General features: G+C 47.0%; 8 protein-coding genes and 1 non-coding gene across 10 annotated transcripts; 5 read left to right on the top strand and 4 right to left on the bottom strand.

Moving 5' to 3' along the window:
- Positions 1–608: 608 nt before the first annotated feature.
- LOC122612278 (pre-mRNA-processing-splicing factor 8) lies at positions 609–9,359 on the top strand. The gene is made up of 14 exons (XM_043785774.1): positions 609–746; positions 917–1,548; positions 1,604–1,819; positions 1,879–2,091; positions 2,152–2,277; positions 2,549–2,968; positions 3,027–3,244; positions 3,301–4,352; positions 4,416–4,608; positions 4,847–5,420; positions 5,487–5,637; positions 5,699–5,875; positions 5,938–6,229; positions 6,292–9,359. Exons 2-14 carry the CDS (start codon positions 935–937, stop codon positions 9,234–9,236), a joined length of 7,191 nt encoding a protein of 2,396 aa, XP_043641709.1. The 5' UTR covers positions 609–746; positions 917–934; the 3' UTR covers positions 9,237–9,359.
- On the top strand, positions 2,321–2,497 carry LOC122615353. The gene has a single exon (XR_006325806.1).
- Positions 9,360–9,374: 15 nt separating the features above from the next.
- Positions 9,375–10,356, bottom strand: LOC122612280 (dynein axonemal light chain 4). Its single transcript, XM_043785775.1, has 3 exons — positions 10,151–10,356; positions 9,996–10,079; positions 9,375–9,699 (listed from the first exon to the last, which is right to left on the bottom strand). The coding sequence occupies exons 1-3, from the start codon at positions 10,214–10,216 to the stop codon at positions 9,535–9,537; spliced, it is 315 nt and encodes a 104-aa protein (XP_043641710.1). The 5' UTR covers positions 10,217–10,356; the 3' UTR covers positions 9,375–9,534.
- A 694-nt stretch (positions 10,357–11,050) lies between these two features.
- On the bottom strand, positions 11,051–17,971 carry LOC122613909 (small RNA 2'-O-methyltransferase). Its single transcript, XM_043788326.1, has 3 exons — positions 17,715–17,971; positions 12,184–12,353; positions 11,051–12,101 (listed from the first exon to the last, which is right to left on the bottom strand). Exons 1-3 carry the CDS (start codon positions 17,943–17,945, stop codon positions 11,318–11,320), a joined length of 1,185 nt encoding a protein of 394 aa, XP_043644261.1. The 5' UTR covers positions 17,946–17,971; the 3' UTR covers positions 11,051–11,317.
- LOC122613908 (glutamic acid-rich protein) lies at positions 12,661–17,662 on the top strand. 2 transcript variants are annotated; one of them, XM_043788324.1, is made up of 5 exons: positions 12,661–12,800; positions 13,563–14,105; positions 14,167–14,322; positions 14,380–16,364; positions 16,498–17,662. In XM_043788324.1, the coding sequence occupies exons 2-5, from the start codon at positions 13,718–13,720 to the stop codon at positions 16,990–16,992; spliced, it is 3,024 nt and encodes a 1,007-aa protein (XP_043644259.1). In that variant the 5' UTR covers positions 12,661–12,800; positions 13,563–13,717; the 3' UTR covers positions 16,993–17,662. The 2 variants fall into 2 exon arrangements, with proteins under 2 accessions (XP_043644259.1, XP_043644260.1); XM_043788325.1 differs by having other exon boundaries at positions 13,560–14,105.
- Positions 17,972–19,170: 1,199 nt separating the features above from the next.
- On the top strand, positions 19,171–20,493 carry LOC122613918. Its single transcript, XM_043788339.1, has 2 exons — positions 19,171–19,450; positions 19,635–20,493. Exons 1-2 carry the CDS (start codon positions 19,174–19,176, stop codon positions 20,471–20,473), a joined length of 1,116 nt encoding a protein of 371 aa, XP_043644274.1. The 5' UTR covers positions 19,171–19,173; the 3' UTR covers positions 20,474–20,493.
- A 60-nt stretch (positions 20,494–20,553) lies between these two features.
- LOC122613917 (SET and MYND domain-containing protein 4) lies at positions 20,554–23,198 on the bottom strand. The gene is made up of 3 exons (XM_043788338.1): positions 22,622–23,198; positions 21,424–22,547; positions 20,554–21,272 (listed from the first exon to the last, which is right to left on the bottom strand). Exons 1-3 carry the CDS (start codon positions 22,883–22,885, stop codon positions 20,939–20,941), a joined length of 1,722 nt encoding a protein of 573 aa, XP_043644273.1. The 5' UTR covers positions 22,886–23,198; the 3' UTR covers positions 20,554–20,938.
- A 463-nt stretch (positions 23,199–23,661) lies between these two features.
- Positions 23,662–24,579, top strand: LOC122613919 (S-phase kinase-associated protein 1). The gene is made up of 2 exons (XM_043788340.1): positions 23,662–23,919; positions 23,992–24,579. Exon 2 carries the CDS (start codon positions 23,994–23,996, stop codon positions 24,480–24,482), a length of 489 nt encoding a protein of 162 aa, XP_043644275.1. The 5' UTR covers positions 23,662–23,919; positions 23,992–23,993; the 3' UTR covers positions 24,483–24,579.
- Positions 24,580–24,642: 63 nt separating this feature from the next.
- Positions 24,643–25,166, bottom strand: LOC122613920. The gene has a single exon (XM_043788341.1). The coding sequence runs from the start codon at positions 25,077–25,079 to the stop codon at positions 24,795–24,797; it is 285 nt and encodes a 94-aa protein (XP_043644276.1). The 5' UTR covers positions 25,080–25,166; the 3' UTR covers positions 24,643–24,794.
- Between the last annotated feature and the right edge of the window lie 1,470 nt (positions 25,167–26,636).

The following is a 26,636-nucleotide window of genomic DNA, read 5'->3' as shown; positions in this document are numbered from 1 at the left end:
ATTGATTGGACAAACATTCTGGAGTCTGGGGATGTCGTTACCCGATGCGAAATGAGGTGTCCCATATCGCAAGGCCAGGCTGATGACTCGGTGGGATTTTCTAATTCGGTTAATTGAAGTTCCTAACTACAGTGAGCATTAGCTTACAGTCGAAGGAAAATGTATAATTTAACTTAGCCAGGTTTTTGTTAGCCAATGTCTACTGTGTGTTCTCAATTTTACCAGTCATCAACAATAATATTGACGCACTACACAAAAAGTTCCTAATTATTACTATTAACACATTTGTTGACAAGCTGATTCAATTGATTTAATTACAAGGATTTAGACTGAATCAAATGTGCTAATATCAAAATATTGTTTATACAAAATAATTACTTTTCACAGATGCAAATACATCGGCGTTGTGGGTTAAAATTCAATATTAAAACATAAACATGATGGTAAATTACATGGTTGGTAAATTCCCTCTTTGAAGTATGTTTTGAAATAACAGCTTTTTAATTTACTTATTCCGAATATATATTCGCACCTTGCGTTTTTACCTTGACTGCTTGTGTCACCACCTAAGCCTTCGATAGACGATAAGCGCCGATTGCACAGTGTGACCGTTCTACCATTCTATAAATGGCTGCCGCATGAAAAAATAAACCTCTCGTTTTGCAAACCGGAAAAATTGTGAATTGCGGCCAAAGAAAAGTAGAAAAAGTGCCAAATAGGCATCAAAGTTACAAGTTAACTGACAGGTAAGAAATTAAACCAAAGATTAGCTGTGGGAAAGGCGAATTACACGTCTTTTCGCGGCGTGGTGAAAACTGCAAAAGACCGCGACGTCGGCGGCGGCATTTCGATTTCTCCCCTGAAACAAAACGTGTCTGTGTGTCGTAAAGTGCATGTTTCTTCGTTTATTGATTAGAATAAGTGCAGCGGAACGATGTCCATTCCGCCGTACATGATGCCGCAGAATGCGTGGGCGGCCCAGCTGATGGCCCAGCAGGCCTACGCGGCGGCCCACGCTCAGCAGGCTCAACTGCACGCCCAGCAGCAGATGGCCAACCAGATCCAGCAGATTCCGCCACCGGGTGCTCCACTGCCGCCGTCCAGTGGCCACCCGAACGGGATACCGGTCCCAGCAGGAGGTCAGGGTCCCGGCTTGGGCCAGATTCCCACTCCCAAGCCGGACATACTGACCGAGGAGAAGCTACAGGAGAAGGCCCTCAAATGGCAGCATCTGCAGTCCAAGCGATTCGCTGAGAAGCGCAAGTTTGGCTTCGTGGATACCCAAAAGGAGGACATGCCGCCAGAGCACATCAGGAAAATCATTCGCGACCACGGGGACATGACGTCGCGCAAGTATCGTCATGACAAGCGAGTCTACCTGGGCGCCCTGAAGTACATGCCACATGCAGTGCTCAAGCTGCTGGAGAACATGCCCATGCCATGGGAGCAGATCCGGGATGTCCAGGTGCTGTACCACATCACGGGAGCCATCACCTTTGTCAATGAGATTCCCTGGGTTATTGAACCCGTCTACATTGCCCAATGGGGGTAAGTTCATTTAGCTTTTCGCTGTGCACCCAACTGACGCTACATATATCCGCAGAACTATGTGGATCATGATGCGGCGAGAGAAACGCGATCGTCGCCACTTCAAGCGCATGAGATTCCCGCCCTTCGACGACGAGGAGCCACCTCTAGACTACGCCGACAACGTACTGGACGTGGAGCCCTTGGAGGCCATTCAAATTGAGCTGGACAACGATGAAGACAATGCCGTATACAAATGGTTTTATGACCATCGTCCTCTAGTGGATACGCAGTGAGTTTTAAATTGGCATTTTTAGTTGATCTTGTTTTGATAAATATATTACTATCCAGGTTTGTAAATGGCACTACCTACCGAAAATGGAATCTTTCCCTGCCACAGCTGGCCACGCTGTATCGATTGGCCAACCAATTGCTGACGGATTTAGTGGACAATAACTTCTTTTATCTGTTTGACCCCAAAAGTTTCTTCACCGCCAAGGCTCTTAATATGGCCATTCCTGGTGGACCCAAGTTTGAGCCCCTCATTAAGGATCACAATGTTGGGTAAGACAATACATGCTCTGAAAACTTGGTAAATTGTAATATTCACTTCTATTTTTGTAGGGATGAGGATTGGAACGAGTTCAACGACATTAACAAAGTCATTATCCGACAGCCAATTCGCACGGAATACCGCATTGCCTTTCCGTACTTGTACAACAATATGCCCCACTTTGTGCATTTGAGCTGGTAAGATCCCACATTTCTCGAAAATGATTATTCTAAAATCCTATTTACGTGGTCAGAAACGTTTCCAAGTGAACAGCCTCTCTGAAAATGCTTCATGCCGCGTTAGAAAAACGGAGAGCTCCCAGGGTACTTCCAAATTTGCGATAAAAGGGAGCTGCAATGAATATGTTCGTGGCGATTGTTAAGAATTAATCGTGACTGCTGATAGTTGCATACATTTAAACTCGTAGCTTAGAGGATCCACATAACCGATGGACTTTGTCTATTTTAGGTATCACACTCCCAACGTGGTCTACATTAAGACCGAAGACCCCGATCTGCCCGCATTTTACTTTGATCCGCTCATCAATCCCATATCCCATCGCAATGCAAACTCAAAAATTCAGGAGCCCCTGCCGGATGACGATGAGGACTTTACTCTTCCGGACGATGTGCAGCCGTTCCTGCAGGACACCCCCCTGTACACTGACAATACTGCAAACGGAATCGCCTTGCTGTGGGCACCTCGCCCCTTTAACATGCGCTCCGGCCGCTCTCGACGTGCCATCGATGTGCCGCTGGTCAAGTGCTGGTACAAGGAGCATTGTCCACCTGGCCATCCGGTTAAAGTGCGCGTTAGCTACCAAAAACTGCTTAAATACTATGTGCTCAATGCCCTAAAGCACCGCAAACCAAAGCCCCAAAAGAAACGGTGAGTTCTATGAAAGTGAAATTATAGAGACGTTTTTAAGTGTGACTTTACTTTGCAGCTACCTATTCCGTTCGTTTAAGGCCACAAAATTCTTCCAGACCACAACTCTGGATTGGGTTGAGGCTGGATTGCAAGTTTGTCGTCAGGGATACAACATGCTAAACCTCTTGATTCACCGAAAAAATCTTAACTACTTGCATTTGGATTATAATTTCAATTTAAAACCTGTTAAAACTCTGACCACCAAGGAGCGTAAAAAGTCGCGTTTCGGAAATGGTAAGTACTTTAACTTTAAAAAATTTCCTGTTTAACAAATCCTTTCCTTCTATTAGCTTTCCATTTGTGCCGTGAGATCCTGCGTCTGACCAAGCTAATCATTGACTCTCATGTACAGTATCGGCTGAACAATGTGGACGCCTTTCAGTTGGCTGACGGACTGCAGTACATATTTGCCCATGTTGGCCAGCTGACTGGCATGTATCGCTATAAATACAAGCTAATGAGGCAGATTCGAATGTGCAAGGATCTGAAGCATTTGATATACTACCGCTTTAACACAGGACCTGTGGGCAAGGGACCCGGATGTGGCTTTTGGGCGCCAGGATGGCGAGTCTGGCTGTTCTTTATGCGCGGCATCACTCCGCTGCTGGAACGCTGGCTGGGCAATCTACTGTCGCGTCAGTTCGAGGGTCGACACTCCAAGGGTGTAGCCAAGACGGTAACTAAGCAGCGCGTTGAATCCCACTTCGATTTGGAGCTACGTGCCTCTGTAATGCACGACATTGTGGACATGATGCCCGAGGGCATCAAGCAGAACAAAGCTCGTACCATTTTGCAGCATTTATCGGAGGCTTGGCGTTGCTGGAAGGCGAACATTCCGTGGAAGGTGCCCGGGCTACCCATTCCCATTGAGAATATGATCCTGCGTTACGTGAAGATGAAAGCCGACTGGTGGACAAACACCGCTCACTACAATCGAGAACGTATCCGACGTGGAGCAACTGTGGACAAGACGGTGTGCAAGAAGAATCTGGGGCGACTAACGCGTCTTTATCTAAAGGCGGAGCAAGAGAGGCAGCACAACTACTTGAAGGATGGTCCCTACATATCACCAGAAGAGGCTGTGGCTATTTACACAACCACGGTCCATTGGCTGGAGTCACGTCGCTTTGCGCCCATTCCCTTCCCTCCACTTTCGTACAAACACGACACCAAGCTGCTAATTTTGGCCCTTGAGAGGTTAAAAGAGGCGTACAGCGTTAAGTCCAGGCTAAATCAAAGTCAGCGTGAGGAGCTGGGCCTCATCGAACAGGCCTACGACAATCCTCATGAGGCATTGTCCCGCATCAAGCGTCACCTGCTCACGCAGCGAGCCTTCAAGGAGGTTCGTTATCTGTATTTCTATATATATTTGAAATCCTTGTTAAAACTTATATTAATATCTTAGGTGGGCATTGAGTTCATGGACTTGTACAGTCATCTGATTCCAGTGTACGAGGTGGAACCCCTGGAGAAGATCACAGATGCATATTTGGATCAGTATCTGTGGTATGAGGCTGACAAGCGCCGATTGTTCCCGCCATGGATCAAACCCAGCGATACGGAGCCGCCACCATTGTTGGCCTATAAGTGGTGTCAAGGTATAAATCTGAACAAGCTTCTAAATAACATTTTTGATGGCGTTACTGGGCATTTTGGGTGTGTGATTTGTAGCAAAGTGATAAGTATTTGATCATCCCCTTGTTGCAAACCTCACGCCAAAGGTGACCTTCGAAATACACAGTGATATGAAAAAGAAAGTGCTCTTCAAGGGATATAGAAGTCCTTTAATACTATTCAGTCTCCTATTTAGATATATTGTATTTTTCTTTTTAACAGGCATTAACAATCTGCAGGATGTTTGGGATGTGGGTGAGGGCGAGTGCAACGTGCTGCTGGAGTCTAGATTCGAAAAGCTTTACGAGAAGATTGACTTGACGCTGCTCAATCGTTTGCTCCGTTTAATTGTCGATCACAATATCGCCGATTACATGACGGCCAAGAACAACGTTGTGATCAACTACAAGGACATGAACCACACGAACAGCTACGGCATCATTCGCGGTCTGCAGTTCTCATCGTTCATCACGCAGTACTATGGACTGGTGCTAGATCTATTGGTTTTGGGTCTTCACCGATCCAGCGAGATGGCTGGCCCTCCCCAAATGCCGAACGATTTCCTCACGTTCCAGGACACAGTCACAGAGACGGCACATCCTATTCGCCTGTACTGCCGCTATGTCGACCGTATTCACTTGTTCTTTAGATTCTCGGCGGAGGAGGCGCGGGATCTGATCCAGCGATACCTTACTGAGCATCCGGATCCGAACAACGAAAATATTGTGGGCTACAATAACAAGAAGTGCTGGCCCCGCGATGCTCGCATGCGTTTGATGAAGCACGATGTTAATTTGTGAGTCTCCTTTTACTCAGCATCAACTTTGAAAGTGAGTAACGACTAATTTAATTTATTTTACAGGGGTCGCGCTGTCTTCTGGGATATTAAAAACCGTCTACCTCGCTCTGTGACCACTATTGGTTGGGAGAGCACTTTCGTCTCGGTGTATTCCAAGGATAATCCGAATCTGTTGTTCAACATGAGTGGATTTGAATGTCGCATTTTGCCAAAGGTTCCTTTAGCCACAAATGAAACTTAAGATCAGTTTATAATTCATCATTTTTTCCCCACAGTGTCGCACGCAGAATGAAGAGTTCACCCATCGTGATGGTGTTTGGAATTTACAGAACGAAATCACCAAGGAACGCACTGCCCAGTGCTTCCTGAGGGTGGACGATGAGTCTTTGGGTCGGTTCCATAACCGTGTCCGACAGATCCTGATGGCTTCTGGGTCCACTACGTTTACAAAGGTAGTTTATAAACAAAATATCTTCTTAAGAATTTAAAGTAAAAGCGCAATTTTGTATTCTAGATTGTGAACAAATGGAACACTGCGCTTATAGGTTTGATGACCTACTTCCGCGAGGCTGTGGTCAATACTCAGGAACTGTTGGACCTGTTGGTGAAGTGCGAAAACAAAATTCAGACTCGTATCAAGATTGGCCTCAACTCTAAGATGCCTTCCCGTTTCCCGCCCGTTGTGTTCTACACTCCCAAGGAACTGGGCGGTCTGGGAATGTTGAGCATGGGCCACGTCTTGATTCCGCAATCCGATCTGCGTTGGTCCAAGCAAACGGACGTGGGCATAACCCACTTCCGCTCCGGTTGGTATTTAGCAAATACAAATACTAGTACATATGCTAATTTGCATTTATACTTCTTACAGGTATGTCCCACGATGAGGATCAGCTTATTCCCAATCTGTATCGCTACATTCAGCCGTGGGAGAGTGAGTTTATAGACTCACAGCGCGTGTGGGCGGAATACGCATTGAAGCGTCAGGAGGCGAATGCTCAGAACCGTAGGCTCACACTGGAGGATTTGGAGGACAGCTGGGATCGCGGTATTCCACGTATCAACACATTATTCCAAAAGGATCGTCACACACTGGCCTACGACAAGGGCTGGCGAATTCGTACGGAGTTCAAGCAATACCAGGTGCTAAAGCAGAATCCCTTCTGGTGGACGCACCAGCGTCACGACGGCAAGCTGTGGAACCTGAACAATTACCGCACAGATATGATCCAGGCGTTGGGAGGAGTGGAGGGCATTCTGGAGCACACGCTGTTTAAGGGCACCTACTTCCCCACTTGGGAGGGTCTCTTCTGGGAGAAAGCCTCCGGTTTCGAAGAGTCGATGAAGTACAAGAAGTTGACCAATGCTCAGCGATCAGGTCTTAATCAGATTCCGAATCGTCGATTCACACTTTGGTGGTCACCGACTATCAATCGAGCGAATGTGTATGTCGGTTTCCAGGTGCAGCTGGATCTGACTGGCATATTCATGCACGGCAAGATTCCGACACTGAAAATCTCTCTGATTCAAATATTCCGAGCCCATTTGTGGCAGAAGATCCATGAGTCGATTGTTATGGATTTGTGCCAGGTCTTCGATCAGGAACTGGACGCCTTGGAAATCGAGACGGTGCAGAAGGAAACTATCCATCCACGTAAGTCCTACAAGATGAACTCATCGTGTGCCGACATCCTGCTCTTCCCCGCCTACAAATGGAATGTATCGCGACCTTCACTGCTGGCCGACACCAAGGACACCATGGATAACACCACCACCCAAAAATACTGGCTGGATATCCAGTTGCGTTGGGGCGATTATGACTCGCACGATGTGGAGCGCTATGCCAGGGCCAAGTTCCTCGATTACACCACGGACAACATGTCCATCTATCCCTCCCCGACGGGTGTGTTGATTGCCATCGATTTGGCCTACAATCTGCACTCCGCATACGGCAACTGGTTCCCCGGCTGCAAGACCCTCATTCAGCAGGCTATGGCCAAAATCATGAAGGCAAACCCCGCGCTCTATGTACTGCGTGAGCGCATCCGTAAGGCATTGCAGCTCTACTCTTCGGAGCCAACAGAGCCGTACCTCAGTTCGCAGAATTACGGAGAGCTGTTCTCAAACCAGATCATCTGGTTTGTGGACGACACCAACGTGTATCGTGTCACCATTCACAAGACGTTTGAGGGAAATCTGACAACGAAGCCCATTAACGGAGCCATCTTCATCTTTAATCCGCGAACGGGCCAGCTCTTCCTTAAGATCATCCACACCTCTGTGTGGGCTGGCCAGAAACGTTTGGGCCAGCTGGCCAAGTGGAAGACTGCTGAGGAAGTGGCCGCTTTGATTCGATCACTGCCCGTGGAGGAGCAGCCCAAACAAATTATTGTGACGCGCAAGGGCATGTTGGATCCGCTGGAGGTGCACTTGCTCGACTTCCCCAACATTGTGATCAAGGGCTCCGAGCTTCAACTACCGTTCCAGGCTTGCCTTAAAGTCGAGAAGTTTGGTGACCTCATTCTGAAGGCAACCGAGCCCCAGATGGTGCTTTTCAACCTGTATGACGATTGGCTGAAGACCATATCTTCATATACGGCGTTCAGTCGACTTATCCTCATTCTGCGTGCTCTCCACGTCAATACGGAGAGGACGAAGATCATCCTAAAGCCGGACAAGACCACCATAACGGAGGCGCATCACATTTGGCCCACTCTGACCGACGAGGAATGGATCAAGGTGGAAGTGCAGTTGAAGGACCTCATTCTCGCCGATTACGGCAAGAAGAACAACGTAAATGTGGCTTCGCTCACTCAGTCCGAGATCCGTGACATCATTCTGGGCATGGAAATCAGTGCTCCCTCAGCGCAGCGCCAGCAGATCGCAGAAATTGAAAAGCAGACCAAGGAGCAAAATCAACTGACGGCCACCACTACGCGTACCACAAACAAGCATGGTGACGAAATTATTACCTCAACCACATCGAACTACGAAACGCAGACGTTCAGCTCGAAGACAGAGTGGCGAGTAAGAGCTATCTCCGCCACCAATCTGCACCTGCGAACGAACCACATCTACGTGAGCTCGGATGACATAAAGGAGACCGGCTACACCTACATCCTGCCCAAGAACATTCTCAAGAAGTTTGTCACGATCTCGGATCTTCGGGCCCAGATAGCTGGTTACTTATACGGTGTAAGTCCACCGGACAACCCACAGGTGAAGGAGATTCGCTGCATCGTAATGCCACCGCAATGGGGAACCCACCAGACGATCAACTTACCCAACGCCCTGCCCACACATCAGTATCTCAAGGACATGGAGCCTCTAGGCTGGATCCACACGCAGCCCAACGAGCTGCCCCAACTGTCACCGCAGGACATCACGACGCACGCGAAGATCATGCAGGAGAACTCCAACTGGGATGGCGAAAAGACGATCGTGATCACGTGCTCCTTTACTCCTGGCTCCTGCTCACTTACCGCCTACAAGCTGACGCCATCGGGCTTCGAGTGGGGCTCCAAGAACACGGACAAGGGTAACAATCCCAAGGGATACCTGCCTTCGCACTACGAACGCGTTCAGATGCTGCTGTCGAACAAGTTCCTTGGGTTCTTCATGGTGCCGGCGCAAAGCAGCTGGAACTACAACTTCATGGGTGTGCGCCACGACCCCAACATGAAGTACGAACTGCAGCTGGCCAACCCGAAGGAGTTCTACCACGAGCTCCATCGCACCTCGCACTTCCTGCTCTTCTCGAATCTCGAGGACGGCGGCGATGGTGCCGGCGCGGATCGGGAGGATGTGTACGCGTAGACGATTCGCATCCGGAGTCTTAGGGTTCTCGTTTTAGTGCATACAAACAATTTTATAAGCCTGTTTTCAAAATGCTAGCATGTAGGGTACACTTTGTAATAAAAACCATTCTTTTCCCAACAAGTCACATCGTTGCCAGGGGATTTATTACTCCGCCGCCGATACTAGGCTTAATATTCATAACATTCGTTAACGGTAAATGTTCTGTATGGCTAAAATTAATGCTAAATTTTTGTTTGGTTCGGTTTTGGTTCCTGTTCCGGTTTCTAGGTACGTTCGTGTCACTGCTGACCCGCATTCAGGAGCACTTCCACAGCACGATGGCCAGGTTGCCGGCGAAGAACAGGTAGAGAATGTTCTCCGTCTCGTAGGAGACCTCGAAGCCGAACCCTTCGCCCACAACCACATGCCAATAGATGCCGAACTTCTTGTCCATGTTCTCCTTGATGATTTTGGCAGCGTGCTGGAAGTAGATGAAAAGTATTAAGTTGAGTCTATTCACCGTCCTTATCCTCTTCGTCTCATTTATGGACCCCTCATCATTGGACAAATAAATAGTTAGAAAATGGTGTTAATTTCAGAGCTGTCAAATCAAATGGAATTTTAATTACAAGTTAAGATTTATACTTTGCACTTTAAGCTTAACAAGCATAGATTATACACTTTATTCCTCCTAACAAGTGGCATTTAAGCATTTGGATAAGGACTTCTCACATGAAAATAATGGATGAGCCCGTTCGAATGGTTTCTTGTAATTACCTCGTAATTGGATGAATATTTTTCACAGGCGGTAATGGACAGTTCAATGGCCTCTATCCGCATCTCCTCGTTCATGTCAGTGTGCTTAAATCGGGAATCAACAATCAACCATCAGAAAATAGTCCGGAATATACTTAACTCTATACTTAACCAACCTTCACCAGAGGATAAACGTGCACGATTTTCTTCTCGCCCTCCTTGCCGCCCTCCTCGTCCGCCATGTCTGCGATTCACCAACGACTGAAGGAAGGACTATCACCAAGCAAGCGCTATCACGGAGCCAGGCTAATGTAATAAAAATCGAGTTAAATTCCTATTTACATGTGACACACAAGTCAAGGTAAAGGCAGTACTGCCGTAGCTATAAATGTACTATGTGAATGGCAGGTGAATGTTTATGAATTCTCCGTTCTTGCGCTATTGTCACGGCAGTTTGGCTGCTATGGCAATTTGGTTTTGGGCACGGTTTCGCTTTCGATTGGCCTGCCAGCCTGTCAGGAGCGAGGTTGACTTGCAACTAACGATGGCTCCGGATCCGCCGGCTCCGTGCTGACGCCAACTCCATTAACTGGCAACCACAGCCGGAGTTGCTGTGCCGGGAAGGGGAAGGAACTTGTGTGAGCCGGGGAGTTAATAGCTACACTCGGTGTGCGCTGCGTTTGCGCCAAGTCTGCATGCTAGGGGACGTATGTACGTCTCCTGCTCCCTGCTCCCTGCATCCTGCATCCCCTGATTTTGTTGCAAACAAAAGCAATTTCCGTGCGGGTGCCACTGCGAGACAGACGACGCGGCGTCATAGTCATCATCTTGGCGGCAAGGCAACCCCAATTTTTGCAACGATTTCTGCACTGAAAGTGGTCAGCAGGGGAGGAATGGTCACCCATGTTCTGGGAAACCCACCCGCACCCCCGATGATGCACTCAAAATGTCAACAGCTTGTCAGTTAACACAACTTGGTTTATCCTTTATTGTTAAGTCTTAAATGGAATTAATGACCCACAGAAATAATGGCGTAGTTAGAAGATTTGCAAATGATTATTGTAATATCAGCATGAAGTTCTTACGCTTCTTACACAAACGATTTAATTTGAGCTTAGGTAATATCATTCGAAACATATAAATATATTAAATACCGAGCTTCGGTTTGTCAAGAAATCCTTATCATTAATAACTAAGTAAATTTTGTGGAAACGCTTTGAGAAATTAAATTTGTAATGCACAAACCAGAGTTTCCACACAGAACACATTGGTATATATTCCGTGACCGAACTATGGTTTGTTAGAAATTTGGTAAAACATATAGTAGTTTTAAATATCGTAAGCTACGACTCTGGGCTTTGATCCCAGCATTCCTCCTCTCGCTCCTGGTCGACCAACACAGCCTCTTGGGAATGACTATCTGACAACTCGTAGGGATCAGACCAATCCGATTCCTGATCCGAATTATCTATTAAGACACACTCGTTCTCTACTTTTAAGTTATTTTCCTGTATCAGTTCCTCGATAAGTTCCTTAGTAGCTCCAACGTGCTTTAGGCGATCCAATAAAACAGCAATAGGCATACTACAAGTGTCCTGGTAAGTATCCACCTCAATCTCACAAGAGTTAAAATGCCGTTTAAAACGCTGAAGCTCCATTTGTACTTCAGTCCAAATCTTTTCCTTCTCGGTACGCGTGTCCACATAGAATGGATATTCCACGGAATGAATTAACTTGTAGGGAGTGGATTCCTTATCAATATTGGGTTTGCTAACCAAAGGGTTAACCAACTGCATCTCCAGCAAATCCTTGCGAACAAATATGGCTATCTGTGAGACGTGGCCCACGGATTCGTATTCCTTGGGTGGATTACCCACTCCCGTTAAGGAAAACATGTAATTCGGGTACTTCTCCACAATACCCAAACACCAGTTCTTGAACTCTTCCCGAGTCCACTCGAACTTGTGATCCTCGTGGCGAAAACCATTTGGCAACAGGGGATTGAACCGCGTAAATATAACGTTGAAGTCCGAGTTTGGTGTGCTAAAGACTACCAGTTTTGGCTGCATGAAACCAAAAATATTAACTGGAATTTTAGCCAAAACATCGTCATAAACATGCTCGATTCTGAAATGAAAACATTTGTTTATAAATGTAAAACGAAATTATCCATAATTATACATTACAAACAAAACCGATACAAACTTACAGTTCTAGTGCGACTACGGCATCTGTGTCCCTTAATTCTTCAGAAGAATCTGCTACACTTCCGTGAAGAATTTGAACATTTAGAGGACTCCCGCGTCTCCGTATGTAATCGGAAACTAATGGGTTAACGCTGGATACGTTTTTCATGAGCAAGGGCTCGTCAATGTCCACCTGCAATTAAATTGGGTATTTAAAAACAACCGCCACTTCATGAAAACAAATGGGAATGGAACGAGCAAAATTTAAGATTTTAATTCAACCCAGTACTGAATATTGAAATGATAACTTACGAGGGTTAAATTAAGGAAAGAATTAGATTTCTTTTACTATTTGAGCATAAACTATTTTATAGAAAAACAAACACAGAATTTGAATTATAATAAAAAAATTGTTTTGCAAAATACACCTTTCCCACATTTCAAGACTACGGTCACACTTAAAAGTATATTTACATCTTTCCCTACGGTCACACCACAAAGCTGAGTGCCTGTGTGTGTGTGTGCGGAGCAGTGCACAGGAAGAATGTGTAATTGTTACGAAAAGCCAAATGGAAGCGAAATTGTAGTGCAAAGCATGTTGTGAGAGTGCAATAGTGCACCGTTGCACCAAGTGAAAAGTGTAAGCATTGCAAATCAAGCTCCCAAGCAATTGAAAACATTGAAAATCGCCCAAACACTTGGAACGGGTCAAAAGAAAACGTAGAAAAACAAGAAGAAGAGAACGGGTAATACGTGAGAAAAATACATACTGAAAAATCAATTCGACTTAACAGCCCAATAGCAAATGATTGGCGGGAGGAAATCGTTGAAATCAAAGGGAAAACGCTGTGCAACCGAATAAATATGCCAGCATTTAGTTCTTTGTCTAATAATGCCGGCCAGATAATCGATTTTTTTCGGGACCTCGGTATGTTTGTATGTCGTGTTGTTTGTGTTTCCAGACATGGTGGTGCGTTCGCGTTTGTTTGTGTTTGTATTCGTGCCCCCGGACGCGCACCAAACTGGATCACTTTGCAACACTGCAACATAACACAAAACCTAAAGTATCTGCATGAAATTCAATAAAAACAAAATAAAAGAATCACCCATTCCAATAGAGCAATATGCAATACAAAAGAACTCTTGCGTGATCTGTGTAATCTTGGCGTGAACTCATGCCATAAAAATAACTATCCCCCTCGTTGTCCAACACTGCAAGGGAAACAATTAAAAATGATTGTGATAAAGGCGGACTTGAGGCAAATGAAAAAATAAAAAAAAACAAAACAACGATAATCCCTCGCAAATTTGTCAGCTTTAGTTTGAAAAAAAGCCATAATACAAGACTCATAACTTAAAAATAGATATTTAGCAACCATTAATCTTCTTCTTTCATCAGCAGTTGAAAGAGAATCACAGTCGAAAGCGGAATCGCACAAAAACAAATCAACCTTCGCATACAATAACAAGCAAACCTCCTAAGCGTGAGTATTGAATCACAGAAACTAAGGAAAAGTGCCACCGAAAATCGCCCTAGGACCATCGCCAGCTGCCGCGATGGGCAAGCGGCTCCAATTGGAGCGCCCGACCACGGATCGCAGTGCTCGCAAGCGAAAGCGTTCTGCGGTCAAGGCCGCCGAGAAGTGCCAGCGCTTGAGCGGTGGCTCCAGCACCGCCAATGGCTTCGAGTTCCACGAGAACGACGATGAGGAGTCCTGTTCCTCGGCAGGCTCTGCTGCCGGCACTGAGGCTGATCCCCCCACACTACTGCACACCCCGCAGGCACGCAGTCTGCTCCTGACGGGAGCCAGCATTGCCAGCGATCACAACAACTCCAGTGTGATGGAGTCACCGCGCCCGGTCTACACGCTCCGACCCTCGGTGGTCAACGGAACCATTCTGAGAGATGTGCTCTCCAAGGCCTGGCGCTTGGGTCGACCCATAGGTAAGTGCACTACACGAGCAAGTTTGGTTTTAGGAGAATAAACCACCCATTTGTTATTCAGGAAAGGGCAACTTTGGCGAGATCTTCCTAGCCTCGGACGACACTGTATGCCCTGCCAGCTCGGAGACAGCCAAATACGTGGTCAAAATTGAACCGCATTCAAACGGACCTCTGTTTGTTGAGATCCACTGTCTGATCAACACATCCCAGAGCAAGGGTATGCTGTCGAAAAACTTTGCATCGTCACATTTGTATCATTACACTTTTTTTTTAGATTTATCAGATGTCGCAGAAGATGCTTCAAGCCTGCCAGCCCCACAGACGCATGCCCTAAGCAGGGGACCGCCCTCTGGAATACCCAGCTTTATTGCGTCGGGCACTCACTATTTTGGAGACGTTCGCTACCGCTTTCTGGTGCTGCCGCGCTTCGATCGCGATCTGCACTCGCTGATAAAGAACTCAAGGGTGCAACAGAAGTCACTCCTCGTGCTTGCTGTACACATCATCAACGTCCTAGAGAATCTGCACGATAAGGGTTATTGTCATAATGATATCAAGGCGCAGAATCTGATGGTGTCCAAGTGCAAGTACCTTAGGAGGCAGGCAGTGCCCAAGGGTAATGGCTACGAGGATCACTACGAGAAGCAGCAGACCACGGACAGTGGCAACAGCTCAGAGCAGGAGACCAACGATGATGACTACTTCCTGAAGAGCGAGAAGTTCGCCTTGAAAAAGATTGTCGATATTAAGCAGGATGAAGACGAAGACGACGAGGACTTCGATGATGGCGCCACGTCGAACAGCAACAATAGCAACAGCCTAGACGTCTTCCAGACTCCAATGAACAAAAAGCGATCCGCACGCAATCCAGTTCAGTTCAGCGGCTCCAATCCGGTGCGCTCTTGCCGTCGTGAGAAGCGCAACTCCATGTACGAGGAGATGGTCAAGTCGCACTATTTGCGACCCACCAAGCGGATTAGTTATCGCGAGGAGTTCAACGAAGACGGTTACCCCAAGAATACAGCGGAAAACAGTGATGAATCGGCTGAATCGTCTGACAACGAGTCGGATGAATTCATTCCCCCCTCCTCCCGTCGCACAGCTAGCAAAAGAGGCAGAAGCGTTCAGATAGCGACTCCAAAAAAATGCCCGGTTTCAACGCGGGCCACCCGCCACCAGGAGAAAGTTAAGAAGGAACCGAACGGTGATCAAAAGGCTCGCAGCAGGGTTAGCAAGCACTTGGACAACAACCCATCAGAGTACAAGTTTCTGCCCACTGAGGAGGAACATGTTTTTCTTATCGACTTCGGCCTGGCGTCTAAGTTCCAGGACCGCGGAGTTCATCGCCCGTTTATCATGGATCAGCGAAGGGCGCATGACGGAACGCTAGAGTTTACGTCCCGGGACGCCCACCTGGGTGCCCATTCGCGACGAAGTGATCTGGAGTGCCTAGGCTACAACCTGCTGTACTGGTCCGAGGGTTATCTGCCCTGGAAGGACGTGGCGCAACAGCAGCAGCAGGAGAAAGTGCATCGCGCTAAGGAGCTGTTTATGACGGATGTGCCGGAGATGCTGCGACAGTTCTATGGCAAGCAAGTTCCTAAATATCTGGGAGAGTTCCTGCTGCAGATCGGTCAGCTGGCCTACCAAGAGCGACCCAACTACGAGCACTACCGCAAAATCTTTAAGCGCGAGTACCAGCGCCTGGGTTACGATCCCAGTCAAATGCGTCTGAGCAGCGATGAGATCCTCCGCACCTGTGTCTCCGCCAAGGACGTGGTGGATGGCAGCAAGTGTGACATCTTCGAGCTAAACAACAAGGCCGCCGTGAATGTGATGCGAAACTCAGCGCTAAGCACTCCGTTCCAGGAGCACTCACTCACGAACCGCGTATCGCCCAAAAATCTGCGTTCCAAGTCGAATAAGAAAACGACAAAAAAGAAGTTTTCGTGGGCGGAGGTCCTATCGCAGGATCCTGATCAAATAGCCCGCGAAAGGGCAGTGAAGGAGTTTGAGCGGGAGGAGACAATCTGCCCGCTAGAATCCCGTCTTCCAAGGCGCTACGAGGGTAAACCCACTTACGCGATACTGGATATGGAGCAAAGACGTCGCGAAAAGGGTTTGGTTGTCCAGGAGCATAATGAGGAGCGGGAGGAGGATGAGGAGGAGGAGGAGGAAGACGATGACGAGGAGAACCAGGAGGCAATGGATGATGAGCAAGAGGAGGATGAAGAGGCGGCAGATAGCGTCGAAGGCGAGGTAACACTCATGAAACTATTTATTAACTTATGTAACCAGTTAAAAAAATATGTGCAACGTGTCTTTCGGTTGGACGAGATTTGTGTGGAGTTTTGAAAGAGCTATCATAATAAAGTCTATTTATTTAACACAGGATGATTCGGACAGAGCAATGGAGGAGAGTGACTGCTCCGATCACTCCCAGAAACGTGCGCGTGGCCGTCCCAAGGGCACCACCAGGAAGCGAACCACCAGCAGGCAGACCCAGTCCCAGCAGAACCAGCCGTCGGTGAAGAACCATCGCGGAGTGGGTCGTCCGAGCAAGAACTCGGGCGTCGTAAAATTCGCCGCCGGAGCCGTAAGCAAGAACCGCTCTACGCCGCTATCGGCAGTGGCCAGTAACAAACGTGGCTGCGCCACACGTAAGGAGAATTCCACTCTGGCATCGGCCACCGGCGAGGGAGAGCGAAAGCTGAAGACAAGCCGTACGCGCAGAGCTCTTTATAAGACTGAACCCAAACACGGCGAGCACGATGCGGAGAATAACTCGAGTCTGCTCCTAGTGCAGAACCTGTACGGCGAATACGATGACGAGAACAACTACGGCAAGGGGCGGAGTGTCCACTCGTCCAGGCACTGTCGCAAATAATTGCCAGAAGACAATTAGGAATAGAGACTATAGACGATCGATAGGAGGTCGTCGGACGGCTAAGGAAACACAGAAACAGAACAGATTAGATCAGAAGAAACCTAAATTCGCTTTCAAGTATTTTTAGTGGTAATTAAGGTACGAACAGGACAGAACCTACTTATAATCATACTTCGGATCTGTCGGCAGGCGAGGCATGGACTCGAACTAGTGAGACCGACATCATGTTGTGTAATTTTCGTTTTTAAACAGTTTATCTATAAGTTGACATAAGGTTATTTGATTGGCACTCTCAGCTCCATAGGGAAGATGTTGTTGAATTATCCATTATACCATGTAGTCCCCAGATGTAAGCGATGTTTATATGTTTAGTAGGTGCGCAGGAGAAGTGCGCCATTGGCCTTGATAGGAAATCCTTGATTTTTATATATTTTAACTTTATTTGCGAGTTTTGTGTTAGTTTCGTTAGGCTATCTTTCATATTATAGACCACATGTACGACTCGTTTCACCCACATTTCATGCAGCCAGGTACATACTCTCCTCAAAAAGTATTTAATATAACTAGATAATGGTTATTTCATAAAATCAATACAAGTCTAAGCTAGGATATGCGTGTATAAACAGCAGCGGAAATAAATAAACTAGAATTGTATTTCCTTAACAATCAACTTATGCTATTTTCATTTCTAGTCTAAGTCTAGTCTAAGCCCAAGCTCTTACCAGTCCAATGTGTTCTATGGTCTCGATGCGACGCATAAGCTGGAAGAAGCGCATCTCGGCACAGCCGAACTCCACGACCTTCCTAATCTGATCCGTCCAGCGGGCGTCCTCCAGGATTTGGATCGTGGCACAGTATCGCTGCTCGTACACCGGAGGATCGAAGGTGATGCCGGTTTCAGTCATTTTGGTCAGGGTTTGGAAATCCCCGCAACTAAACTTGTGCGAAAACATTGCGCGTTTCGTTAGAGTGACCACTGGAATCGGTGACGAAAATCTTACTGTCGCTGCAATTGGCAAATTACTCAGAACTTTGGCAGCTACATATCGATAGTTGTTCTTTTCAAAAATGGGCGGTCTTTTTTGCGACACTAAACTTCAATCGGGCCTGTTTTGGCCTGTTTCTGTAAGAACTCTCAAGTTCCTTTAGCTTGGCGTCTTTGTAATGATCCTATATAGCTCTCCTATATACTATTAAATCATAAAGACTTGAACAATGATATTTGGAAATGGTTGTACCGCCTTTCTACAATAAGAATCCAAATCGATATTTTCGATAGCTGCTGTTTTAATAACTACAGCGTTCTAATATTTTACTAAACTGAATGCGGCTTTACGGGTACTAGTTATAAAAGCAAACTTTTCCAAATGCTAGGTAGTTACTTCAAGATTATAAACTTTATGGTAATCAGGGTAGCTTTGTGGCAGGGGAATCACGCAATTTCCGGCATCCTTTCCGGACGACCTTCGCTGCAGGTGCTCGCCTCCCATTTGCCCTGGAACTTTGGTGGTGGACCCCACCAGCCACCAACCACTCCACCCGACCATCAAATTAGCAGACAGGTCTGCTGGTCTGCTGGTCTACTGGTCGTGGGAGCTTTCCATCCTGGTGCAATGCACATACTTATAATCAGTGGCTTCGACTCCCATGTGGGCAAACGCTTTAACTTTTCAACCTGCTGCCATAATTTCCAGGCTAATTGCCCTCCGCTTGAAATGGAAATTTACAAATCAATAAATTCAGCGGCCGGCGCTGGTGGAGGTTCGTCCTTCCCCATGGTTGCCATAATTATACACGGCCTGTCCTGTCGCCACGGACTGACTTTCGTTATTGTTTGCACTGAAAGACGTTGCCGAGGCTCTCATAAAGCCATCAAATGCGAAAGGACACTGGCAGAAATCCAAGTGGATATATGGTAAAGGTCGTAGCATATTATTTATATGTATTGCTGGGTGAAACGAATCAAGTTAAACCCAATGGCTTATCCTACCAAATATACCCATATATATTGGTTTTCCGAAAGCAAGTAAGTTCAGTAAGCAGTATAAAACAAAACATATAATCAGAAAAAGAAAAATTTAGAACATAATGTTTTCCGAATATCCCCAACAATCCAGATGGATCTTAAGCTACTTATAACAGATGTCATACGAAACGATTTCGTGGTTATTTTCTGTGTAAATGGGGGCCGGTAGTCCGCACGGAAACCGAAAATCCAATAACGGTTTTGTGTGGCAAGCCTTGCGTGCTCCACGAAGTCATCGGTTTTCCAGTTTAGTTCGCAATCGCCACCCGTGCCATCAAGTAGCCCGTCAAACGATGGCCAACTTCAGTCCGCACCAGCTGTCGAATCCCCGGGCCAACGTCTTCATCCTGGTCAATCTTGGGTGCGAGATGCTCTACGTGATCGATCAGCGGCTGAAGGCGCAGCAGATCGCTCAGGACAAGTCGGTTCAGGGTAAGAATTCCCGCCAAGAAATATGAACCTAGATATCACATTTGAGATGCTAGTCGTCCTTGCAAACGTTGGTAAAGGTTAAACTCCAAGTCTTGGTGTCTTCTATATGTCTTTATGCTCAAAATAAAATGAATAGCTAAACTTATAAATGATTTAGAAGATAATAGAAGATATTCTTCATCAGTTATCCACGATGTGACTACAGTACTGCTCGAACCGAAGTTTATAGACTCGCTTCTGAACGGATCGAAGCACAATAGTGCGCAGCTTTTGACCGCCGAGCACTGCAAGTTTATGCTGAACGACATAGCCACCTGCTCCTTGATGCGACTCGACGAGCAGTCGATGTCCAAGCTGTGGAATCTGATGACCATGGTATACAAGTGGCAGCTGTTCGTGTCCCGCCATCAACACCACCTGCTGGAGATTACCTTTCGGCACTTGGAGGCGGTCAACAGGTTGTATCCGGATGCCAAGCGGCACATGCTGATTGACTTCACGAAGAACACGCTGCTAGACTTTTGGAATGCCAGCGGGGAGGATGCGCAGCTGTCCATCTACCAGACGAATCGGGCCTGGCTGCAGTGCTTCAACACGAAGATATCGCTCCTGATTCGCATGGGTTTTCAGGCCATGGACGGTAGTTTCATCAGGGACGTGGATCAGGATTACTACGCGGAATACGTTGAGTCGGCCGGGGATAATATCTATGCAAAGAGTGCCGAGCAGCGGGAACGCCAGCAGCGGGAGCCCAACAGCATGGATCAACTGGCAGCTCAGCTGAACATAAATCCGCCGCAGAGCGAGGATCTGCAGCCCATCAACGCCCGCCAGTTCCAGCAGCAGTTCGAGCAGGCCTTCGGCAGTGTGCTCTTCACTGACACAGCAGGCAGCTCCTCTGCTTGCGAGTTTGTCCAGCTGCAGCCCACGACGGCATCCTCGGAAAAGGTGGCGCCGACAGTGTCCCGGGGAGGATCCTTGCTAAACCAGAACCTGCTCGACTTGTACAGCAAAATGCCTTGAAGCCAAAGCCACTTCGGTTTGAAAATATTGTATTTCTTGTTCAGTTGGTTTTTGTAAAATAATTATAAAAACACCGTAGGTTGCATAGTTCTCGTTTGTTTGTTTGTTTTTCTTTTGTTTTCATCGAAGACATTGTTGTGATCAAAAAATAAATCAACGTTAGAATTTTGAGCTTGCGACTTGTTGTGAACAACTGTGAAGTGTGTGGTGGGCGTGTGGGGTGTGCGGTGCGGGGTAAAATATAATCAAAGGTCGAAATGTACAATTACAAATATAAAAGTTAAGGGCGTGCTCCTCATCGCGCTGCTGCCTGCGCTACAGACTTATGGCAACAACATGTATACTCAATTACTCTCCTCGATTTGTGTGTCTCGCTTGTAATACGCTGTCTCCAGTCAAAGTAAGCAAAGGAAAAGTTCGTCCGTGTTGGTGGTGTGGGGTTGGTTCTTCAGCGGCAGGATCCGATTACATCTTCGCCTTGAGCGGCACTGCGTCCACCATGATATGCAGGGCCATCTTCAGGCACTCCTCCGCGGAGCTAATCTGCTCGCACGGATAGGCGGCACCGTATTGCGTGAGGAAGTCGCAGTACTTTCGGTAGTTGCTCACTGCGAAATCGTAGTTGTAGGAGCCCAGAGACATTTCCGTGTCATCGGTCACCGACGGCACCGTCGCCTTGTGCGGGATTCGTCCGAACATAGGGTAGTCCAGCTCGCAGCCCTCGCACTTGCAGTCGAAGCGGTACTGCATGGACAGCGTTTTCAAACGCTCCTGCTTACTGCAGATGGCGAAGTGAGCACTGAAAAGTTGGTAGTCTATTAGTTCTAGTATAATATTTGGAGAGAGCTGGAGTGACTTGGACCCCTATTTATCAAATGCATATTATGCATTTGTTTCAAAGTGAACTGAATACCCAAAAAAGTCCTCCTTTTACTTTGGTTACTACTCACCCGTAGTTGTCGTAGAGCACATTTCCCGCCTTTATGGGTCGCAGGACAAACATGTACGCCTTGGTGCCCTCGTATATCCTTACAGTATTCGGCGCGCACGAGTGATTTATGAGCGAGAGGAAGGCGTACGCCCCGGACGAGTGCGTCTGGTCGTCCTTGGTCTCGTTAACCTGCTCGACCAAGTCGATGCCGTGCATATTCGAGGGCGATGTCTGCAGATGTCGGAACAGGAGGTCCGTGAAGAAGTTCATGCCTTCTTCGCCGCCCAAATGGTCCTTGAGCGGTGTGTATTCGATTATGAAGTGCTTGAGTACAGCACAGACCACGGAGCGCTGGAAGAGATCGGAGACGGAGCGCAGGTGCTGGTTGGTCACCAGTCCATGGATGGCCCGGTAGTGCTCTTGCGGCGACAGCTGGCTGTAGTCGAGGTCAAAGGCGCACTTGTGCTGGTTCTGCTGCTGCTCACAGAAGGCCATTAGCTCCTCGATGCTGGGATAGAGATCCAGGGCGGTTAACGTGGTGCGCAGGGCGATGCCGTGGATCTTGTTGAACATGCGGTGCAGAAAGTCAATGATGGGGCACTCGAAGCGGTGAAAGGTGGACATGGCCTGCTGCTTGCACTCCTCGGAGCAGAACATCACGGAGCAGCAGCTGTCGCAGGGTATGAGGGTCAGGTAGTTCTCCCGCTTGCAGGTGGCACACCGAATGTATCGCATGGGCGGCAGCAGTGTGGAGCAGAAGGGCTGCTCCACGGCCACAAGATCCCCAACGACCAAATCCCGATTGGTCACCACAAAGCGACCCTCGTCGGCGGATTCGCGCAACTCCAAACAGTCGGCGATGAAGGGCACCTGGGCGTGCGGATTGAAACTAAGCTTGAACTCATAGGGCACCACATCCGGCGGTTGCTGATCGAGCAGCTGTTGGCAGTCCCTTTCCCGCTTGTCCAGTTTGTGGCTCAGTCTCGCCGGATAGTTGGCCTTCCTTGCCAGCTCGATATTGGCCAGGCATTGCCGGTAGCGCTTCCACTCGAACAGAACCGCTGACCGGTTAGCATAGCCTATGGACAGGTGCTCCGAGTTCGGTTCGGCATAGCAGATGCTTTTGTTGTACAGCTCCAGAGCCTGAAACGGGTTGCAGGGATTAGCTAGGGACTAGAGACCGGAAGAAGTTTAGCCATTGAAGGGACGATGATTACCTGAAAGTATTTCCTGTTCTTGAGCGAGAACTGCTCGTTGCCCAGCATCCGGAACTCCACGCTCCGCTTGTTGCACTTGTCCTCCCGGAGCGTTACATTCAGGAATATCTTCTCAATGTACTTGAAGTCAATAAGAGCGCGCATCACGAAGTCAACCTTGCGATGGTTCTCCTTCAGCTCGTTGAACTTGCCGGATATGATGCCGATCAGCTTCCAGTCCTTCAGCTTCATCACCAGATCGTCGCTCACGTCGTACACGTCCATCTCTTGTGCGGGGCGGTTGGAAGTCCTCAATGTCCTGGAAATTTCTCCGGATCGGATCGGATAGCCTCGGATCCTTTGGTTCGGTCCGCGTGTCGACGCCGCCGCCTGTTTTTTTCAGCCGGAAAAACGGTTCGTTTGGCCCACTGACGGTGCCGCGAATTCTTTAGCTGGCGCAAGTGCTGACCGCTAATTAGCGATTTCACGGGCGATTTCAATTCGGCAATATTGCAATTATTCACACGGCGATTTTAATGTTATTTTTTGCCAATCCGCTGAAAGCAGTGTGGAGTATAGCCTGCGAATAATTAACGCTGCATCGTGTGAAATGCACTAAAAAATGCCGCAAGTCGACTGCTTGCACTAGCCGGGACACAAACCTTAGGGTTTGCTATTAATTTTTCACGAAAATATTTTTTTTAATTCGAAATTAATTAAGAGATAAAAGAATAATAACTAACAATAATCTCAGGGTCTTGTAGATTTCTGTTCAAAGGATACAATGTCAGGACATAAATACTGACTCTTCTCTATACATCCGATTGGGAATACTTATTCTCGCAACATTAGTTAAAATTAAATTTAAAACGTGATACGTTAATATGCGTTGATTAGATGAAAGAACAGAAATTACAATTTTGCATATTTAAAGGAAATAAAACTGAGCTTTTATATACCGCTAGTTGCCACAGTGTATCCACACCGTTAACCGTAAAGGGCGCCATCTTTGAAAACCGCTGCAGAGGTGGGCACACTGGCAGAAGCTTCACTTCCAATTTCCTCTTCGATCCGTACAATTTCTAGTTTTCTTAGAATCCGGGGAATTATTGGCAGCCAAGTTGTTTGTTTAACAAACGCCCTGCTCTCAGACGGCCGCTGCACCAGTTCGGTTCAAGTTGAAGGCAAGGGAATATTATTTTTAGCCAGTAGGCCACAGCTAAGTGGCACCGTGTTGTGTCTAAAAATTTTGTTTGGCTGCGTCTGCAAATAAATTAAACCGTTTTCGTATCAAATCTTGGGAACCAAATCAGCGAGAGGTGTGTACGAATATAAATAAAATATAAATATAACTTAAAAAGGGCGTGGGCCGCAATATGAATTTATTGTAGAGATGCCCATCATTCGGCTGGAGTCTGCGGACAAGGAGATCTTCGACACGGATCAGGAGATCGCGAAGTGCTCGGAAACGATTCGCATTGCACTGGAGGATATGGGTGATGAGAGCGACAACAGTGTGCTGCCCTTGCCGAATGTCAACTCGTTGATCCTGAAGAAAGTGCTGCACTGGGCCACCTACCACAAGGACGATCCCATGGTTGCCGAGGAGGATGAGAACAAGGAGAAGCGCACGGATGACATCTCATCCTGGGACGCCGACTTCCTCAAAGTCGACCAGGGCACTCTGTTCGAACTGATCCTCGCGGCTAACTACCTGAACATCCAGGGTCTGCTCGACGTCACCTGCAAGACGGTGGCCAATATGATCAAGGGCAAAACACCGCAGGACATTCGCGACACCTTCGCCATCCAGAATGACTTTTTGCCACAGGAGGAGGAGCAGGTGCGCAAGGAGAACGAGTGGTGTGAGGAGAAAAATTGAAGGGTATCTGCGCCTAGGCGAATCAAATCATATAAATACTATAAAGTAAACTTACCATGGCAAATTAAAGCTTAAATTTGGGTTTCTCATCTCAAAAGCGTCAGCAATTGACTTAGAAGGGTGTGCAGGCATTTTTCTTATTGAAAAACATTTAAATGAATCGGGTACAAAACGTTTAATGTTATTTACATAAATTTGGAAGGTATCAACATTTGATTTACTTAATGTAGCTTAAAAGCCGTGTGGGCACCTCCGCAACCATGGTCATGGAGGCACCCGCCAGATTGGCCACTACACCCGGAATGGCAAACTTTATTTTTGTCCATTGTAAAGTATCAGGAATCTGAAGATAAGTAGGGCGAAAACCGCTATCAGGACGGGTTTCACCAGGGACAGCACCATTCGGAAGAGAAAGACGATTGCGTAGCTCGTCACCACCAGGAACACCACGTATATGATCAGATCGCCCATGGCAGAGGGCATGGACGCGTTCCTGTAGACACAGTCAAGGAACAGCATGCCGCATTGTTTGTCACTCTCCCAGTGCATTCTCCCGTACTGTTCCCGACTGCCGACACTTCTGCAGCTTTGCTCCATGGCTAGATTGGCGAATGTAGTGGACAACCTGGCGAGGAACTCTGAACAAAACAAATCTTCCAATTGCGAAAATCAGCTGTTTAATGTGACCGCATTGCGATCGTAGTGGCAGCCCTGCAAGGTGTGAAAAGTCGAGGTATGGGAAGTGGGTCAACATTTTTGTTTGATGATTTTTAAAAATATAAAAGCTGATAATGGATAAGTAAACGACATAATCTGCAATAGATGCAATTAATAGTACCCGTTGCTCCTAGAGCAAAGGGACGAAAATTGGGTCATCAATCATTTTTGCAATTACACATACTTTGTTTTATTAAACATGTAAAGATTTTTGTTATCGAAATTTAGTGCTAGGAACTAGCAGGAAGTGAACAATATTTTAAAAATATTTTGTATGGTTCAATACAATACCATAACCCGCACTTTAGCAATAAATTAATAGGCTTAATTGCGGTTTTACTTTTTCGAACGAGGAACAAGAGCTTTAGAAAAAGAGTGTGAAGTGTTTCTTAAAAGTGTTTGAATTCAGCACCATAATGTCACCAAAGCCGTAAAATAAAAACAATAGTAGTAATAAACAATAATGTATGCCCTACAGGATGCCCTAAAATCGGATTACTTAGAAAAGCTGGCATTGATGGTTCCCAATTACTCGTACCTTCCTAAAATTACCAACGGGGCCAAAATCTTCGTTTGATTTCAAACTACAGTGTTTTAAAGCTAGCCAGGCCAAAAATCTAAACGGCGACCTTTCCACTTCGGCGCTGTGCATTGAACCGGCAGAAAATTTGTAAAATCCCTGGGATTCCCCAGGGAATTGCTGCCTCGCAAAACGATACCTGAAACTGACGCTTCAAACAAAAAAAAAAGAGAAGAAAAGAAAAAGAATAAAAGTACGACGGGCGAACAATAAGCAATTTTCTTTTTCTTAGGGCTCATTCGGTTCAACGTACTGCACCTACTATTATTTGCGGTGAAATTTAAATAAATTGAAATAAATGGCGCCAAGCAGGTTCTTTCATATACTTCATGTACGGCTCACAGACAGTGGGTGTGAAAAGCATGAGAGCTCGACTTAATATGCTTGAGCTCATGGCGATTTCACCAAAAATGCAGCTTCATTGTTCTTTCTGTCAACCTGCTATTAGCCATGCTCTTTGCCACGCAGCTGTCCGCATCAAACGACATGAAAGAGTGGACACTGGGCACTGGGTACTGGACCAATGGAAGAATGGTCGAGGGGCAGCAAGTGCAAACAGATGTCCAACTGGGCTGCAGCTGCACTCTGCACTAGAAACGAAACTTCAGGGAACTGAACTCGACTTGATGCAACTGACAGGCTGACTTTGACACAAAGCCCAGGAGGACGGGCTCTGGGTCTATAAATAAGGCACGACCCCACAACCCCACAACCCCACGACCATGTGACCGTGTGGTGACAGTGATGCCAACGCACTATATAATTCATTGGGTTGCACAGTTGCAAGTTGAATAGACAGCTAATAGTGAGGGTCACACTGGATGCAAGTGTACAAAGTTCATCGTTTGTTGTGATCT

This window comes from Drosophila teissieri, chromosome 2R (assembly GCF_016746235.2).
Source record: "Drosophila teissieri strain GT53w chromosome 2R, Prin_Dtei_1.1, whole genome shotgun sequence".
Taxonomy (NCBI): Eukaryota; Metazoa; Arthropoda; class Insecta; order Diptera; family Drosophilidae; genus Drosophila; species Drosophila teissieri.
Note: the sequence above shows the minus strand (reverse complement) of the source record. Positions and strands in the feature narration are given on the sequence as shown.